At 37.8% G+C, this 19,606-nt stretch overlaps 1 protein-coding gene across 5 annotated transcripts in view; it reads left to right on the top strand.

Moving 5' to 3' along the window:
• The first annotated feature begins 3,793 nt into the window (after nt 1–3,793).
• RICTOR (RPTOR independent companion of MTOR complex 2) overlaps nt 3,794–19,606 on the top strand; it is a 128,943-nt gene continuing 113,130 nt past the window's right edge. For 3 of the 5 annotated variants that reach the window (XM_021939311.2, XM_003899598.5, XM_021939318.2), the window contains exons 1-2: nt 3,794–3,907; nt 4,078–4,125. In XM_021939311.2, the coding sequence (XP_021795003.1) occupies nt 3,859–3,907; nt 4,078–4,125 (97 nt within the window). In that variant the 5' untranslated portion in view covers nt 3,794–3,858. Of the gene's footprint in view, nt 3,908–4,077; nt 4,126–4,237; nt 4,655–19,606 lie in introns of those variants that run through there. The other 2 variants (XM_021939315.1, XM_021939316.2) reach the window with 2 other exon arrangements.

The following is a 19,606-nucleotide window of genomic DNA, read 5'->3' as shown; positions in this document are numbered from 1 at the left end:
TATTTCATCTTTGTTTTATGTTCTAATTTAATTTAAAAAGTGAATATATATGTATTACAGTGATGTGCAAAAGTTCTTTTTTTAATGAACAGATGCACACATAATTTTGATTGTTTATAGTAACCTGTTAAGCAAGTCATTGTTAAAATCAACTGTTTATAATTTTGGTTTAGAATAGCCAATAAAATTTTTCTAAAATAGTTTTCTTAAAAAAATTCACGAGTAAAAATTTGTTTGGGAAGAAGTAAAATGAGAAAACGAGAGAGAAAAATCACTCAAAATTCTACCATCTGTAGATAATCACTGTTGAAATTTTACTGCATACCCTCCTAGATTTCATTTTTTAACGTATCTTCATCTTCCATAAACACAGGTTTATTCTGCATTTAAAAAAAAAAAGCAATATTGGGGATATTTGTTGAAGTTGTTAATAACAGTGAACGTTTGGAAACACTTAAATGACCAAAGGTAGGGATTATGTAAATTATGTCAACCATTAAAAGTGAAGAGGTAGACTTAGTAATAGGAAATAATGTTCATGATATTAAATCAAGCAAAAGATTACAAATTTCCTGTTTTTATGAAAGTTTATGTCATAGAGAGTCTTTAAATAATTATCTAAAAGGAAATTTATATGAGATTTTAGGAGAGAGATTAAAATTTAAAGACACAATACTCAGGGGCTCTGTTCTGCTGTGACCAAGACATAATTAACACTGGATGGGATTATAACATTTGTTAAATTTAATTCATTGCTTGTCATGTCAATGGCCTTTAGATGTCTCAAATGTGTGATTTAACTATGAAGTTACCAAGAAATAGTCTGACTGAATTTTGTGGTTTTTTACTTGCTTTATCTTCAAATGGCCTATGTATCAAGGCAGAGAGATTAAAGGGAACTAAGATTTTGATAAGGCTTTTGTTTCTGTTCAGTATTACAACTGTATCCCAAACCGATAAAATATGGTTTATATGCTAGAATTATTAACTGCATGTAAGAGGGTAGAGAATAGAACCAAGGGAGTGACTGTGAATGAAGTCACTGTATCTTCAGAATTAAGCAGTTGTCTTCCAAAGGTATGGTCCTGGACTTGATCTTCTTATAGAACATTTTTTATCAATGACTAACACTACCAGAAAAAAAAACAGTCATTGACACAGCAAATGAAACCTAGCCGGGAAACGAAAACTAAGAAGAGGAAGTCACATTCTCAATGACCAGATTAGAATCAAAATAAAAATTGGAGAAGTAGTAAGAAGTCAACAAAATGAGTAAGTCCTATGGGTGGGCTAACAGATGCAAGGAAGAAAAGAAGTTTCAAAAGGAGGACTAGCTAGCAATTGGCAACTATCAAAGTAGAAAACTTAGGGGTTTTAACAATTATCAATCTGACTACAATCAATAAAGTAGTGCTACTGTTTAAAAACCAAACACATTATAAAATGTATTCCTTACTAAAATTTACCTAAACTTCTGCTTCCTAGTTGAGTGTCACTTCCAAACACTAATAACTTGTTCTTTTTTACCAGACCTGCCATTCATTCTAAGAGCAAATATGGAGAACCTAACCACTCAAACGACTGAAATAGTAACAGAACAAAAACTAGTTTCAATGGAAGACTGAATGTAATTTTTTTCTCCTGCAAGAAATAGAGTAATTGAATAATTGTCTTTAATAGGAGCATACAGTTATAATGATAAAATACTATTGGATGTAGGCACTTAAGTACCTCAAGTAACTTAAAAGTAGATTAGTTGTACTCAACTTTCATAAAACACTGAGAGAAAATGAAGTTAAATTGTATTAGGAAGGAGTTAATGTAGAATATACAGGGATTTTACAATATGATAAAAGATTGGTTGAAAATCAGAACAACTGTAAGAATCTGGTATAATTTATATTGATAGATCTCTACTTTTCTATAAGGGTGACATGTAATTGATACATGGAGGGTTGAAATACAACCCTCTGCCAGACCTCAAGTTTTGTGATTTTTGTTTTAGGCAGTAACTAGAATAAATAAATTGCACCAAGATTTTTAAAGCTATAACGGAGGGAACACGTTTGTTGATATTAAAACTACTACTGGTAATGCCAGGAAACATTTCTTTAAAGTACTGTAACTGTGTTACATCCTTAAATCTAAGTGCAGTATCAGTCGCAGATATATGAATGTAGACTTGGTTAAAAAAAAAAAACCTGGAATATATAGACAACTGACAATATTCTAAGGAAGCAGTGTTCCTATTTTATTTTCCAGATGACGCTACTTTATGTTCCTTTTATTTTTTTCTTACCACTTATTTTACAAATGATATATATTAACTATAGGATATTTTAAAAAGTAGAGACAAACAAGAACAAAAAAGTGCACGTGTAATTCCACAAATGAGGGGAGAAAATCAGTTAACATTTTCATGTATATTTTCAGACCTTTTTCAACATACATGTATATATAAAAATATTTTATAAGGCATACTTTTAATTTCATACATAAACTTTCATAAAAACAGGAAATTTGTAATCTTTTGCTTGATCTAATATCATGAACATTATTTCCTATTACTAAGTCTACCTCTTCACTTTTAATGGTTAACATAATTTACATAATCCCTACCTTTGGTCATTTAAGTGTTTCCAAACGTTCACTGTTATTAACAACTTCAACAAATATCCCCAATATTGCTTTTTTTTTTTTTTTTTAAAGTAAGCAGAGCATTGGAACAAATTAGAAAACCAAGGCACTTACTCATCCAACAGATATTTATTGAACACTTATTTGTGCCAGATATTGCATTAACTGGGAGCTGGGAAAACAGAACTGGTTAAGGCAAGATCTCCACTTTTAATTAACTTTCAGTCTCCTGGAATAGAAAGATGAGCTGAGGAACTGAAGAGCACAAATCGCTCCTCTCTTCAATGTACTTCAAGAGAAAGCTGCTGGGTCAGTGGCCAGGTGTGTGTGTGTGTGTGTATTAACTAAGCAGTTTCTAGAATTAAAATCCCTAATGTTAATAGGCTTATGCATAAAATAGATTAATCCACAACATCTGCATGATCCACGATCTTAGGATCTGCAGAGACAGAAAAGCTGGACACACTACCCAGCAGCCTCGCCCCGGCTCCCGGCAGAGAAAACCCTCTCCCCGGCCTCCGGGCGCTGGCGCGATCCCACCGCGGGGACCGCTGCACCCCCTTCTCGCGTCCTGCGCCTGGCGGCCAAAAACAAAACTGCCCAGCCACTTCCACTTGGAGAAGCCCTCCTAGCCGAGAGGGGCATCCTGAAGATCAAGGGCGAGGCTGGAAAACAAACTTTGTTCTGTGTTAACTTAGTAGGAGCAAAGCGATTCCAGGAAGGGAGGCTCAAACTGTGCGCAGCGTTTTTATAAAAATTGTTTCAATGGATACACTGGGGAGCGGGGCAGTCTGTAGCAGGGCTTGAGAGCAAGCAGGAGACTGGCAGGCAGGCGAGAGCAGGTGGCCCGCCGGCCGCATTCCGGCCTCCTCCTCCCCGCTCGCCTGCGTTTGGACGACGGCTTCCGCGGCGGCCGAAGGGGAGCATCCTTTACGCTACCAACTCGCATCAATGGGACTTTCCTCGTGGGAACTGCCCCTCCCGGCGGACGTGCCCTCCGGGTCCGGCGTGGGCGGGTGGGCTGGCGCAGCGAACTTCGTGCAGATCTTGGGGTCGGCTCAGTGCTCCCTCCGCGCCCGGGCAGAGACAGCACCACCAGCCGCCGTCGCCGCCTAGGGGGCGGGGGAGGTGCCGCGGGGGGCGGGTGCGGCGCGCGGGGAGGGGAAGGGGTTCTCGCGCGATTGGGCGAGGTTTCCGGTGTTGTGACTGAAACCCGTCAATATGGCGGCGATCGGCCGCGGCCGCTCTCTGAAGAACCTCCGAGTACGAGGTAAGCCCGCTGCAACCCTCACTCCCCGTCGCCTGGCGCCCGCCACCCCTGGCACTTGCCTTCCCCTGGCCCTGGGTGGGGGAGCGAGCCGGGGCGCTGGCCGGAGCCAGGGCAGCCGCAGCTGGCCTGAGAGCGAATCCTAATTGGGGCTGTGTGTCTGTTTCGCGCAGGGCGGAATGACAGCGGCGAGGAGAACGTCCCGCTGGATCTGACCCGAGGTAACGCGGGGCGCCGCGGGCGCCGGCGAGGGCGCGTTGCTGGGGAGGAGCCGGGTCCGGGGCTGGGGGCCAGAGGCAGGGGCGGGCCCCGCACGGGACCGGCGGGGTGCGGGTGGCAGAGCCGGAGCCCCGCCTGCCGGCCCCCGGGAGCCGAGCCCGGGTCCGCCTCTCCGGACCCATCCCCCTTCCCGGCGCCCGCTTCCCTCGCCCGAGCCCTTCTCCGGGCTTCGGGCTGCTGCGGGTGCGGGGGAGCCCCGAGTGAAACTCGGCAGACCCAGCGACCCTCTGGGCTCGAGCTCCGGCAGAGTGGTTTGCACCTATCCTGGAGTCCGGCAGCCCAAGCTGGGGGCAGCCGGAGGGAGGTAGAGGCTGTTATTTAGGTTGCAGGAGGATGTTTGAGGAAAGAGCGACCACATCCTGCCCTCCCCGTCCCCGGAGCAGAAGCCGGACCTGCTCGGTGTTTGCCGACTTCGTGACTGCTTTCCCCTTTGCCCACCGTCCTGTGGGGACCCGCAGCATTGATAACTCGGTAGTGAAACCTAGGACTGGTCATTACTGCTAAATGTCTGGTTTATGCTGTTTCCCTTCTGCTTCCCTTTCCCGGGCCGCTGGGACTGTAGTTGGCTAAAGACCGCCCCCTCACCCTGCTGCAGGTTCATTGTTTACCTTCTGCAGTGGAGATGGGTTTGTTTACACCTTCCGAACTGAGGAAACCCGGCTTATATTTTTAATGACCTAATCCCATTGCTAGCCAGTGTTTCTTGTATCACTCACAGTACTAGAGTTTATTCGACCTTATCTCGTTGAAGATTTAGTAGTTACGTACAAGATTCTTTTCTCTCCACGATAAACAGGATTTAGCCTGCTGATTCCGACGAAGTCATATTTCACACGGGCTGTAGCTTGGAGTGTAACCCGGTTCAGCTGTACAGAATCGGTTTCTGAGATCTATGAAACACCTTAGGAAGTAAACAAACAAAAAAAACTTGTAGACATTCTGTATGAGATCAGTTTTTTACGCTATGTCGTACCTGACGTAATGACTGTTATCTACAGTAATTTGTTAAACCTGGGCTCCTTGTTGGCTAAGGCGAGAGTGAAAGCGTAGTGCATTTTCTAATTTGTTTTATTTTGCATATCACAGTGTAAGATCACTGTTTTATAAACTGAGTGGTCAGCTTTCACTTAGCTACAAGAGTACATTTTTATAACTTAGTGTTTTATTCTGAAAGTTCAGGGACTTAGTTTTGGGGGAACTAGGTCCCTTTACAAGCCAGTTTATAAAATATGATACAGTATAATAGAACTTAAGTCTTGGAAATGCCTACTAATTAGATTATCAGTGCACTGGTTTCCAACATTTTTTTCAGCAGATCGGTTTTGAGAATTAGTACAGAAAGATGTAAAGCTATTTACTCCTGTGCAACTGTTTGAAAACTTGGCTATAACATACATGTGAAAAATCTATGTAAAATAGATTTACTGGTAAACTTCCTAACAAGGATAATTTCTACAATTTCAGGTCTGTAAAAGATGTAATTAGTTGAGTGATTTAATTTATATGCAGGCATATGTGTTTTGGATGAAGGCGAAAGGGGCACTTAATAAATTTGAGTTTAACTTGTGCATTAAAAACCTGCTTAGATGTGGTGCCGGAAATAATATAGTTGTATTTTAAATTGAGTTCGTCGAGCTCATGTGTATAGTGGTTTCTCTGCTTGGTATCAAAATGTTGAGTTGTGGGAGAGCTTAGGTACGTATCTGTTTTGATAATTTTGGTTTACTCCAGTTTTACTGAGGCACACAGGTAACTCTGTTTACTATTTAAAATGCTATATTAACAGAATTTAGTAAGCACCTATGTCCATAGGTGTTTCCAGGTTAATATAAATAGTGCAGAAAATGCTGTTTCGGCTTGCCCTGACAAAATGTACTTCAGTTTGAAATAAAATATACACAGCCATTTAAAACTGATTGCAAAAATAAAGAGTGAGAGATTATATGAGATCTGTATTTCTAAATCATAAGGAAGTTTAGAATTAATCTGAATTAGTCATTTTATAGTGATAACTATTGTTTTAAAAAGTTGCTGTTGTGACAAACATTTCGTTGTTCAAAGAAGGCTTGAAGAAAATTCATGAGGAATTAAAGTTTAGTAATAATTTGAGAACTGTGAGGCAGTTTGGGTTGCAGCTGAAGGGCAGCTGTTTGTGGATTAGATTACAGTATGTAAAAACATAAAGTTTGGGCAACCAAAAATTTTTTTGTTTAATGCCAAGGCAGTGTTTGCTTTTATTCTTATTGTTTTAATTTAATCTTTTAGAGATTCATTGTGTATATACCTAATACAGCTCATTGTAAAATAGAGGTCATGGTCATTGTAATCCCTAAAGGAGCCATCAATGTGTAGTGAGAAGAGAGTTGACTATAAAGTCAAATCATTCTGGGTTGTAACCTCAGCTGTGAGATTTAATAGTTGGGTAATTTGGGGCAAGTTATTTGACCTTGCTTTACTCCTGATTTCTTCATTTTTAAAAGAAGAGATAACTTCAAAGAGTTAAGAATGTGAAAAGTAAATGAGCTAGTTCTTAATTAAAATACTTGGCATAAGACCGGATACTTTGTGATATTTAACATTAGTTGCCTTCCTACATTGTGAAATCAGAATTGTAAAACTCACATTAAAAATACTTCAAACAGTTGTTTTGAGAATTATAAACTTGTTAATAAGGAATTATGGTATTCGAGCTTCTTTTTTTGAAACATACTGTTGTACTAATTGGGCATAGTCTATCTGAAGTTGAGTTCTTGAATACAGCAACTGTGAAGTAATCTGTGTCATTTCCAATAGATTAAGTGAAGTGCAATCTTTTATATTCACTTTGGATAAAATGTGATACTGTATTTCATAGAATCTTAGAATTTTTCTCCCTGACACCAGGAAATTTCATACTATTTTAATAATGACTTGGCTAGCTTTGCAAGCTTCTTGAGGCTCAGAAGAATTCTAAGTTTCATTGGTTTTGGTACCGGTGTTAGTGCTGTGGTTCATACATAGAGCACCTCAGTTAAAAATTGTTGATGGATTATTTTTTATCCAGTTTAGGAACTTCATTATAGTAGATTTTACAGTCAGTGTATTGGTTAATTGTTGCTTTCAGTTTTGTTCAGACGACTGCTTAATTTGTGAAAGTCCCCAATATTTGCTAATGATGTTATTAAATACTGTCTATAATGCATGCCAAAATGTATTTTGAAGCCCAAGTGCTTCCTCTTGCAATTTGTAATGCAAGGATAGACTGTCATTTCAGTCCAGTAGTGCATCTCTTACTGGTACTGAATCACTTGGAAAGATACAGTGTTCTTCCTGGGTAAACCCCTCCTGGTATACTTTAATTATTGTGTTCAAAGTGAATTCCCAGAACATGGACACACTAGTTCAAATATAATTATTAGAATATAATTTATTTAAAAGTACAGTTGAGTTTTACAATTTTTGATTAACCCCTTTACATTTCCACTAAGAACTAAAAAACTGTTTTGGTTGCTGTTTAATACCTAGAAAAGTAGAAAGGTTATCCGAAATGATGTAGATTTGAACCCTTTTTGTTTTCTAATTTCTTCTAGTTAGGAGTTTACTCATTTGTTTAATCGTTCAGTTAGACAAAATGGACATTGACTGAACATCTGTTATATACCAGATGCTGAATTAACTGCTGGAAGAATAAAAATGAGGAAACTGTTTCCCCCTTTTAAGGGGTTCATTGGAATATGTAAGGAAATGATTGCAGATGGAAAAATAAATTAAGTCATCAAACTATATAGGAAACAAAGGTAATGCGATAGTAGCCAGAGGAGAGAATGATTAACTGTCTGATGGGTAAAAGGATCAGAGAAGTCTCATAGAGGGGTTAAAATCTTAAAAGAATAATGGTGAACATAGTAGAAGGAAATATGTGCTCCCTTGGGAATATGCTATACCCTGGGAAGGGGAAGGTTAGGAAGCAGAGGAGCTGCCTAGGGTGCTGCTGATATAATCTGACATGATAGAAGACGGGACCATGGCGTTGGCTACAGAAATGAAGTCAAATACATATTAAAATGGAAGAATTATCTAATTTGCTTTCTCCAGATTTCAGACTGATTTCGTAGTCCCCCCACTCTATGCAGTGAACTTTATTTCCTTATAAAAAAGGTAGAGGCTGCCCATCCAGTGTGAATTCCTCAATTGTCTCCCCAGACTTACTGTCTTTACTCTGATTCAGAGAATAAAGCATTTCTATTCCTTTCCAAGGGCAACTTGAAAAAACTTTTATGCTTCTAATACTGTTTCCTCAAGATTATTTGTAGAACTAAGATCTTCTCTTCATTTCTCCCTTCCAGTTGGCTTAGTTTTCTCATGTTCAGCAAGCAATTATTATGTTCTTCACATGGACCAGGTAACTATTCTAGTCATGGGCTGAAAGTGTGAGATACGGAGTGATGACAATATTACAAAACTGTTTTTTTTTTATGAAGGCTCTACAGACAGAATAGTTTGTCTTCACTCCACAACTTTATTGCTTAACCACTAAACTCTTGTAAGCAAAACTCTCCCTCTGTACTGAAAATAATTTCTTAAAAGATGCTAGTAACCTCTTGCAAAATTTGTGGGCATTTTTAAGTTCCACATTCTGCTATTATAAATACTATTACTATAATACTAGCTTTGTGCCAGGCACTGATTTCATTATTTTACTTAATATTCAGCAACTGTTTTAGCTACACTTATTATCCCTGCTTTACAGTTGAGAATACAGGCTTTGAAATTTTGAAGGACCAAAACTCAGATAAGTAACTTAACCAGTGTCACAGGGCTTAGTGAGTGACTGGTATGTGTCTGGTAATCATCTCAGAGTTGTGATGTGTAAAACTTTGCACCCCAAAGTGTACCCGCTTTTCACATTCTAGGTATTTCTGCCATCCTCTATTATTCAAGCTAAAGATCCACTGCTTATCCTTTGTTGTGTTGCTAAACTCCTCTGATTTGCTTTTGAAATAGTTATTGAATTCAGTCTCTCCTGTTCCCATTGTCAGTTCATATCCTATTATGTCATCATGTGACAGTAACATCTTCTCACCTTTTTTCACTCGATCTACTGTATGGCTGCCAGGATTATTTCCCAGAAATCTAGATTTGATCTTGTTTTTCTCTTAAATGAAAAAACAAAACAAAACACATGCACACATTTTCTAGGCTAATTGTTGCTCACAAAATACAGTCCACATTTCTTTAGCTTGGCATTCAAGGCCTTTTTTGATTTATTCCCATATGGTTTTCTTCTGTACTGTTTTAACCGTACACATGTCAATATATCTGCCTCTTTGCATAGTTCACTTTTTACACACAGTCCTTCTCAGAGGATTGGGGGAGAGTTTGCCAATTTAAAGCACCAACCCCCATTCCTCTTCTTTCTCTGTGGAGACTGTATGCCCCTACTTGAGAATCTTTTAGTCAAAGAAGAATGTTTGCTATTCCTTGAACATGGCATGCAGTTTCACATTTGCTTGACCTTGCATAGGTATTTCCTTTGCCTTGAATTGCATTTCCAGCACAGTTTATCTATAGAGGTCCTAATTCTTTAAGGTTGAGGTCACATGCCACTTCTGGAGTTCCTTCCTTATCCCAGTGGGAATTTATTGCTTCCTTCTCTACTTTTTTACATCTTTATTTTATTCTTTTCTAAATTGCACTTACCATTGTCTTACTTTATCTCTTTGTCCAGTTTCTTCCCCCTTCACTAGATCTTTAGCTTCTTGAGGGCAGGAGTCCTGTTTTACCCATTTTTAACATCTCCTACCCCCAGCATCTATCAGATAATCACTGAAGCATTAATTGACTGGAAAAAGGGAGTGAGAGACATGGGAAAAGGAATAGTACAGTATTAAGGAGATTAGAAGGAAAAGAGTGCTTTAAGTTTGCTGTCCTGAGGGACAATGAAATTGGTGGTGCCGTAAAATGGAGAAGTCATTTGGGGAAGGATGATAATGAGTTCAGCTTTGCACCTTGAATTTCAGGTGATTATATAAATATGTAAAAGGTGGCAGAAAATACTAGAATGGAGGTTTTAGTTGTTCTGAATTTCTGATCTGATTGCTGTGTGTATAAGAGGTTGAGAAAGGGGATATAAATGGAGAAAGAGCTTAAGATTTGAATGTTTGAGGATAGATAAGATGATGAGGGTGTATATCATAGGGTAGGAATCAATAAGAAGAAAAGAGTCAACAGAAGAGAAGAGAGAAGATTGTGATCTCTTAAGCTAAAACAGTTTGGATATTTGTCCCCACCCAAATCTCATGTTGAATTGTAATCCCCCGTGCTGGAGGTGGGGCTTGGTGGGAGGTGTTTGGGCCATGGGAGTGGATCCCTCATGGCTTGGTGGTGTTTTTGTGATAGTGAGTTCTAGCAAGATCTGATTGTTTAAAAGTGTGTGGCCCTCTTACTCTTTCTCACTCCCACTTTACCATGTCAGATGCCTACTTGTACTTCACCTTCCATCTTGAGGAAAAGCGCCCCGAGGCCTCCCTAGAAGCAGATGCTGGCACCGTGCTGCCTGTATAGCCTACAGAACCAATAGCCAATCAAATTTCTTTTCTTTTAAATTACCCAGTCTCAGATATTTCTTTATAGCAGTGCAAGAACAGCCTATTACAGAAAATTGGTAAGTGGGAGTGGAGCACTGCTCTAAAGATACCTGAAAATATGGAAACAGCTTTGAAACTGGGTAACAGGCAGAGGTTGGAAGAGTTTGGAGGACTCAGAAGAAGACAGAAAAATGAGGGAAAGTTTGGAACTTCTTAGAGACTAGTTGAATGGTTGTGATCAAAATGCTGGTAGTGGTACGGACAATGAAGTCTATGATGATGAGGTGTCAGGTGGAAATGAAGAACTTAGTAGGAACTGGAGCAAAGGTCACCCTCATTATGCTTTAGCAAAGCATTTGGCTGCATTCTCTTCATGCTGTAGGGACCTGTGGAAGTTTGAACTTAAGAGTGATGACCTCTGGTATCTGGCAGAAGAAATGTCTAAGCAGCAAAGTGTTCAAGATGTGTCCTGGATGCTGCTAACAGCCCATGCTCAGATGTAGGAGCAAAGAAATGACTTAAAGTTGGAACTTCTTTTTAAACAGGAAGCAGTACATAAAGGTTTGGAAAATTTGCAGCCTAGCCATGTGGCAAAGAACAAGCTTTTTCAGGGGAGGAATTCAGGCAGGCTGTAGAGCAACCACTTGCTAGAGATATTTGCATAATTAAATGGATGCCAAAGTGCTGATACCCATGACATTGGAGAAAAGGCCTTCAAGGCATTTTAGAGACCTTGACAGCAGCCCCTCTCATCGTAAGCCCAGAGGCCTAGGAAGAAAGAATGGTTTTGTGTGCCTGGACCAGGCCGGTGCTTGCTGCCTTGCACAGCCTCAAGACAACTGCTCCCTGCATCCTAGCCACTCAGTCTTCCAGCCTTGCTCAAAGGGGCCCAGGTACAGTTCGGGCTGCTACTTCAAAGGGTGCAAGCCATAAGACTTGATGGCTTCCACATGGTATTAAGCCTGCAGGTGCACAGAATGCAAGAATTGAGGCTTGGGAGCCTCTGCCTAGATTTCAGAGGATGTATGAGAAAGCCTGGATGTCTAGGCAGAAGCCTGCTGCAGGGATGGAGCCCTCACAGAGAATCTCTATTAGGGTGGGGCCAAGGGGAAATGTGGAGTTGGAGCCCCCCAGAGTCCCCAGTGGGGCACTGCCTAATGGAGCTGTGAGAAGGGGCCTACCATCCTCCAGACCACAGAATGGTAGCTTGACTGGCAGTTTGCGTGCTCTACCTGGAGAAGCCACAGGCATTCAACTAAAACTTGTGAGAGCATTCCTGGGGCAACCCTGCAAAGCCACAGGGCAAAGCTGCCCAAAGCCTTGGGAGCCTACCCTTTGCAGCAGTGTGCCTTGAATGTAGAACACAGAGTCAAAAGAGATTATTTTGGAGCTTTAAGATTTAATGACTGCCCTGCTGGGGTTTGAACTTGCATGGGGCTTGTAGCCCCTTTCTTTTGGTTGATTTCTCCTTTTTGAAATGGCAGTGTTTATCCAATGCCTATATCCCCATTGTATCTTGGGAGTAAATAACTTGTTTGTGACTTTACAGCCTCATAAGTGGAAGGGACTTGCCTTGTTTCAGATGAGACTGTGGACTTTGTAGTTGATGCTGGAATGAGTTAAGACTTTGGGAGACTGTTGGGAAGGCATGAGTTTATTTTGCAGTGTGAGGAGGACATGAGATTTGGGAGGGGCCATGGGCAGAATGATATAGTTTGGGTATTTGTCCCCACCCAAATCTCATCTTGAATTGTAATCTCCAATGCTGGAGATGGGGCATGGTGGGAGGTGTTTGGGTCATGGGAGTGGATCCCTCATGGCTTGGTGCTATCTTCGTGATAGTAAGTTTTCACAAAATCTGGTTATTTAAAAGTGTGTGACTCCTCCCCCCAGCTCTCTCTTGCTACTGCTCTGCCATGTGAGATGCCTACACACGCTTTGTCTTTGCTATGAGTAGAAGCTCCCTGAGGCCACCCCAGAAGCAAGTACTGGTGCCTTGCTTCCTGTATAGGCTGCAGAAATGATAGCCAATTAAACCTCATTTCTTATAAATTACCCAGTCTTAGGTGTTTCTTTGTAAGAATGCAAGAATGGCCTGATACGTAAGCCAAAGGAAGAGTTTTGAATTGAAGGGGATGCTAGACTGTTGTATCGAAGTTGAAGTCCAGAGAACGAGGTTCTACTTTAATCTGAGGAAGATGTGGCATGCTGTTTTACCTATCTGGGCTTCTATCTCCTCACCTCTAAAATGCATACTACTTTATACTTGTAGCACTTAGCCTTTTATCTTTATAATTCTCACATATCACTACAGACCTGGAATATTGAAAAGGTTAAAAAGAAAGCATTTGTAGCCTTATTAAATCACTGTGAGTAGTATTCCCACAAACAATAATGAATACATGTAGGAGTGGTGGTATTTCATAGCACTTTAAACTTAAATTACAGTCAACTCTCAATTTCCTTTTAATGATCAACCTGCAGTGACTTGCTGCCTCCTCCTGCTTCCAAGTGTCAGGCTACCAAGAGTAAGACTGCAAAAATCTCAGTGGGGTGAGCGAATGATTTGCTTGCCTGTATATCTGTGCCTCTGTCACCAAGCTATTAAATACAGTCCATTCTCAATTACCTGCCTTAAAAAGATGAATAATGGTAGAAGAATGCTAAATATATAATCTAAAATATTTATATTGGTGAGAAAATATTTTATGTTCCTTTCTCTCCCACAATAGATTGATGTATATTTTCTTCTACATTTTATTTGAATTTTTAGCACAGATTTTTGTTTCCTAAGCAAATACTGTTAGTGGAAGAACATAAACAGATTAAAATATTTGTTAGATAATCTGTATGAATAATTGAAGTTGACTGTTAATGCTTTTTGGGTCATATACAGATACTGTTATTTGTGTTTTTTTTGTTACAGTGGCCAGGTTAAAGTTGAATGGCTCCTTAAAAATTATGTCTGTACAACAAATGTAGTTATAAAATTACACAGACATAAAAGTAAATTGAAAATAATTATGTAAAACTAGTTAATATGTATAAAATTCATATACCCAAAGTAATAGGGTTGAAAGATAACCTAAATATAAGTATATTCTTCATATTCCTCTTTTAGAGGCTTCCAGCCAGATTGCATAAACTGAGCAATGTACCTGGAATGATGAAATTTATATAAAATATAAAATTGAGGATATTCTGACGCTTTAAACATATCCTGTTAAAGATGTCGGTAAGAAATACAGAAAACATTTTTTTAACCTTAATTACCTGGATTTTCAAGAATCTGGCTCCTTCAATTACTTTTCCTTTTTTTTTTTTTTTTTAACCCCATTGTGTTAATTTGGATTTGTAATGATTTTATTAATGTCAACCAGTATAGTTTTGATGACATGGGTTAATTGTATTTATATATATATTTTATGATCACATGGGTTAGTTAATACTGTTGTGATTGAGGAAGGCATATATCTTCCTTCAGGGAGTTTCTGTTGGGATATAGCTATATCAGTGTACAGTTAAAAGACAGTAGTATTTGAAGCACATGCCAGTTATCTTTGTAAGGGACTCTGATAGCTAGAGGAATTCAGAAAAAATGGGAGATCAGTAAGGAATGACCTAGAAGGAAGATCTCTTAGAAGTGAGGATATAATGACACTTGTAAGACTTTTGCATAAAAGAGTAGCGTTCAAATAGGTAGAGCTCTGCACCAGGGTTTTAAAACTTATAACTTAATTTTTTGAATGAACATTTCCCTGGTACATTATTTAGTATTTCAAGATAATGTTGAGAAAAAGTTAGCGATAAGTTTTGTATTCCTGTATATAAATTCCTTAACTGTTGAAGAATGATTACATTACAGACAGGCTCTTCTGGCCTTAGAAGGTACTGCTGGACTGAAAGATTTGGGGCACACTGTGAAATACTAATTGTTTGTGTGTACTTGTGACTATGAGTCTATAAATGTCTGCATTCCAGACTCCAGCATAAATAATTAGTAATATTTTTCTTCCATTGTTTTGTAGTGCATATGTCTCGCACCTTCAGTAATACTGTTTAATGGAAGGAGTATGTATGTTCAAAGGCCTTTGTAAATTTATCAAACTTGTTTCTAGAAGTATGCAGTCTGGAAATAGAGGATATAAGTGGGGTGGGTGGTGTTTTTGTTTTGTTCTACACTAAAATCACCAGATTTTCTGATCTCAAAATTTAAACATGTAACCTGACAGTCAGAATATTTGAAATGAAGATTATCCTGAGAACCACAGAATGTTTCATTGCCAAATTCAGACACCCTACCCAGCTCTCTAGTGATTTAGGTACAGGATAAATAGTGTTTGTGGAAATTATTGCATTATTATAGCAGCAAAACAGGACTTCAGGGATTTTAGTCATCTTGCATTGAATCCAGTGAAATTTCATGTGTTTTTTATAATGAATAGAGAATGAAGAGACATGGAAGCTATAAACAAAGAAGGTTGCCAAGTAATTTAGTTACTAAGAAGCAACAGCTTGTCAGATAAAAGTGTATTTAGCTGTTTTAGCTGTGTGCACATACATATTTTTGTCAGTAGTTTCATACTTCAAATCACATCTTAAAATAGTATTGCTAATTATTTCCATGCTTAGTGTTCGACCCTCATATACTAAAATTTTTAATTGCACTTTTTTTCCACTCATAATTCTATAATGCACTTTCTAATATTCACCACACTACCATCACCACCACCCCCCTCCCTCAAGAAGAAAAAAAAAGGAAAAATGAAAAACTCTGAGGGGAATGGAGTTGCAGGGAGAGACTCCAGTGGTTGGAAACACCTTTTGAGGTAGGTGAGCTGTGAACTCTTAACATTTAGCTATGTGGTAGTTTCTGGATAAGTAACCAGGTAGCAGGTGGAATATTGTGAAACTGTTTGTTGAGTGTATGTGTTGTAAGTTTTTAATCATATCTATCACATGTATTAGTATAAAATTATAATAATGGATGTTTGAATACTAAGCTATTTCCTACCTTGTTTATTTAGAGTGATTTATTACTGTTAGCTATAACTTTCAGTGGTGTTTTCGAATGGCATAACAGTACAAAGCGGGTCAGATGAATTCTTATGTCATATAAGGTTTCATATGTTATATAAGAATAATTCTTACATAACAATTTGTAGTGAGTTAAATTTTAGATTGGAATAGTTTTTAAAATACTTAAACCACCTTATTTTAATAAGAACCTTAACATTGTCTTTTTTTCTCATGGGAAAGTTTGTTGTTTCATGGTCATGTTTCAACATTGTTTTGAATACACAAGTATATATTATTGTTTTACCTAGCAGAATGAAAAAAGTTATATATTTGAAAGGATTGTGATTGTTCTTCATATCAAAATTAAAAGGAGATGATTAAGAGATTCGGGTAAACTGTGGCAGTTGCCTTTTGCTATGCATTGTTTCTTTTAACAGTTACTTTGTTTTACTAAAAAACTCTACTTGATTTTTGATTCCTGGAGGAATTTTTTGCATATATCAATAATTGTTTTTATATTGGAAAAGTACCACAGAGAAAAAGTGTAATTACCTTCAAAACAAATATATTGCTGCTTTAAAACAAATATATTGTGTTCAACTGGAGTGTGTGAATATGTATGAATTTTGGATACGTATGTGCATATATAAATCTAGTGTTTGTTTTTAAGAATATTTGGAAGCTACTTTAGAAATTAGTAGACCCCCCTCAAAGCAGGAATTTTCTCTGCAATATCAGACAGCTGTCATCCACCATCACTCAAACCTTCCACTCATGGGTAGGTTATTCACAATGGTTTGTTCCTTTGTTGAGCAGCTACGTTTGTTAATAAAACTCTTACATTGATTTAGTAAAAAATCTAATGAAAGAATAACTTTCTGCAGTTAGTCCTAGTTCTTTTATTTGGTAAGTTTTTGCAAATAAAAAGTAGTAGATGTAATCAGGCTGGACACTGCTGTATGCTATTAAGAGATCTGGTTACCCTTCTCTTCTTATACACATGCCACTCACCAAGTATTTATTGAGTACTGGTTATGTGTCCAGCATTGTTGTAAGTGGTAAATGTTTAATTGTCTTTGAACACAAGAAATAGTAGCAGCAGCTTCCATATTTTGAATAATGTATGTTGGGGAGTGTGTTAAAAACATTACTTAAATTCCCATTGTCTTCCTGCATACTTAGGAGGATATGCGTTAATACACCTGTGTAACTGATGAGGAAAATGGGGCGATGCCTAACTAGCCCAAGGTCATATAGGTATTATGAGAGAGAGAGACAGGTGGGGTTCAGACTCCTTTCTTTGTTTCTGATTCTAAAACCCATGCATTTAACCCTTCGCAGTCTTCCCAAAGATAGCATCACGTAGAAGATAAATCACATGGCTAGGACTAAATGAGTATTATATGTATTGTAGAGTATTGATTTGGAACCCCCAGGAACCAGGTTATTAACTGAGATCTGAAATGTGTAGCCATTTCGATACAATTATTTCTAGAGCTGATTCCTGTTTTTTTTTTTCTAACTTGAGAAAATACCAGCTATTAACTTGAGAAAAAGTTAAAATATGTTAACTTTTTCTCCTTGGCTAGGGTCATCATTATGAATATTGATTTTTGTATTGGGGGTGGGCTGAAGACAATTTATTACTACCCTCTGTAATACCTCACTGCTCTTTTGATTCCTATATGCCTCTGCGTTACTTTTGGCTGCCACTTTACAATGCAGTTATTATCCCTATGTTTAGTGGTGCTTTAATTCTTTATTTTTTTTTTTTTTTACTTGTGCTGTAGAATGGCAACTGTAAGTGTGGACTTACACTAATTTACATAAAATAGGATAAATAGGTTGTGATTATGAAGAATTAAGAGGCCCTGCTGTGCATAAGATATGTGAATAAACTTGGTGGTGATACATACTTTGAATTTTTATTGTCATTTTTTGGAGTGCTTACATTTGAGTACTGTTTTCCAAATAGGTAATTGCCTCATAGCATAGTTCAAAATAGGTGAAGTATGACTTGATAGAGAGTTGGCTTATATGTATGTAATATGGATAATAGGATTATATGAAGATAGCTAATAAGTTACAAAATATGGCTAATATGGACAAAATAACATCTAATAGGGTACTGACTGCATGGTGTGAAGACAGTCTAGTATTGACTAAAAGCATGGTATTGGACCCAGACAGATCTGGATTTGAATCTTGATCCTGCCTTTGAGAAGTTTTGGGCTCTGGACAAGTTGCCTTTTCTGAGCATGTTTCTTCATCTCCTTTTGAGATAACACTTATTTGAGAATTGAAGGAAATGTTTGTAAAATATTTTTTACAGTTTTAGCACATAGATATAAAGAAATAGATATACGTGTTCTTATTTGTATGGTCAATAAAAGCAAAAGAGATGAGAATAGAGAGATTGATATGAGCTAGAAAAAAATCATAGAAAGTGGAGGATTGTTTCAACCTTGGATGGGTAGAATGTAGTTAAATCTAGAGAAAATAGGGCTTGAATAAAAACATGAAACATTTTCCTGAAAGGAACCATAAGAATATAGAATTTTATGTGGGGAGGGGACAGGAGGAGGGATAGCATTAGAAAATATACCTAATGTAAATGATGAGTTAATGGGTACACCACACCAACATGGCACATGTATACATATGTAACAAACCTGCATGTTGTGCATATGTACCCTAGAACTTAAAGTATAATAATAAAAAAAAAGAAAAAAGAAAAAAAAGAAATAAATAAAACCTATTAATACAGAAAAAAAAAAGAATATAGAATTTTAGTATTAGATTTGTAGGATAAGGGTAAGTTGTTGAGGACCTTCAGAACTACAGAGAAGACAGTAGATGTTATATAAAAATTTTCCTTTATTGAAAGATAGCATAGATCCAAAAAGTCTGTTATAAATGTACAGTTCTGAGAATTTTGACAAATTGAACACATGGGGAATCAGAACCCAGATCAAGAAACATAATATTGCAAAACCCTGGAAGCTCCCATTCTGTTTCCTTCCAGGCACTACTTCCCCAGCCAAGGAAGGCACTATCCTGACCTTTAATGCCATAGATTAGTTCAGCCTGTTTTTGAACTTTTTAAATGAGTACATCTTTGAGTGCTCAGAGTATGTACTCTTATTTATCACCGTAGATTACTTTAGTCTGTTTTCGAACTTTATAAAATGTACTCATGCAGTAGATGTACTCTTTTTATAAAGTTCAAAAACAGGCCAAACTAATCTATGGTGATAAGTAAGAGTGTATACTCTTTTGTATCTGCCTTCTTATATCTGATGTTATGTCTTATCACCATGTTGTATATAGAGAGTTAAAGTTATTTTAATCTAAGTCTGCTCATGTGTATCAGGTATGTTATGATGTGGATGGATTCCTTAGGATTGGCAGTGGGTTTATATGAGTGGACAAAGTTTGAAGTAATTACAGTAATTCCACCTTAATTTAAAAATTTTAAATAATCTTCTCCATTTCTCTTCTCTGTCTTCAGCCTGACCTTTTCATTGAACAGGTTTTGGCCAGTTAATAATATATCTAGATAGGTGAATTTTTATTTTTGAATGACTGTTAAATGAAAAATAATCAAATTACTTATAAAGACTTCAAAACTACAGATTAGAAAGTTGAAAAAATTAGAATTGCAATCTAGTAGAAGTTTTGTGTTGACCTAATTGTGTTTCTGGGATGATTACGAAAATCAATTTAGTATTTCTACAGAGAAAAAGGGAAGATGATAAACATTGTTTGATCCTCAGTTCGACAGTATGCTCACGTGAAAATATCAATATTTGTTAATATGTTAGATTTACAACATGCA

Source organism: Papio anubis, chromosome 5 (genome assembly GCF_008728515.1).
Source record: "Papio anubis isolate 15944 chromosome 5, Panubis1.0, whole genome shotgun sequence".
Classification (NCBI taxonomy): Eukaryota; Metazoa; Chordata; class Mammalia; order Primates; family Cercopithecidae; genus Papio; species Papio anubis.
Note: the sequence above shows the minus strand (reverse complement) of the source record. Positions and strands in the feature narration are given on the sequence as shown.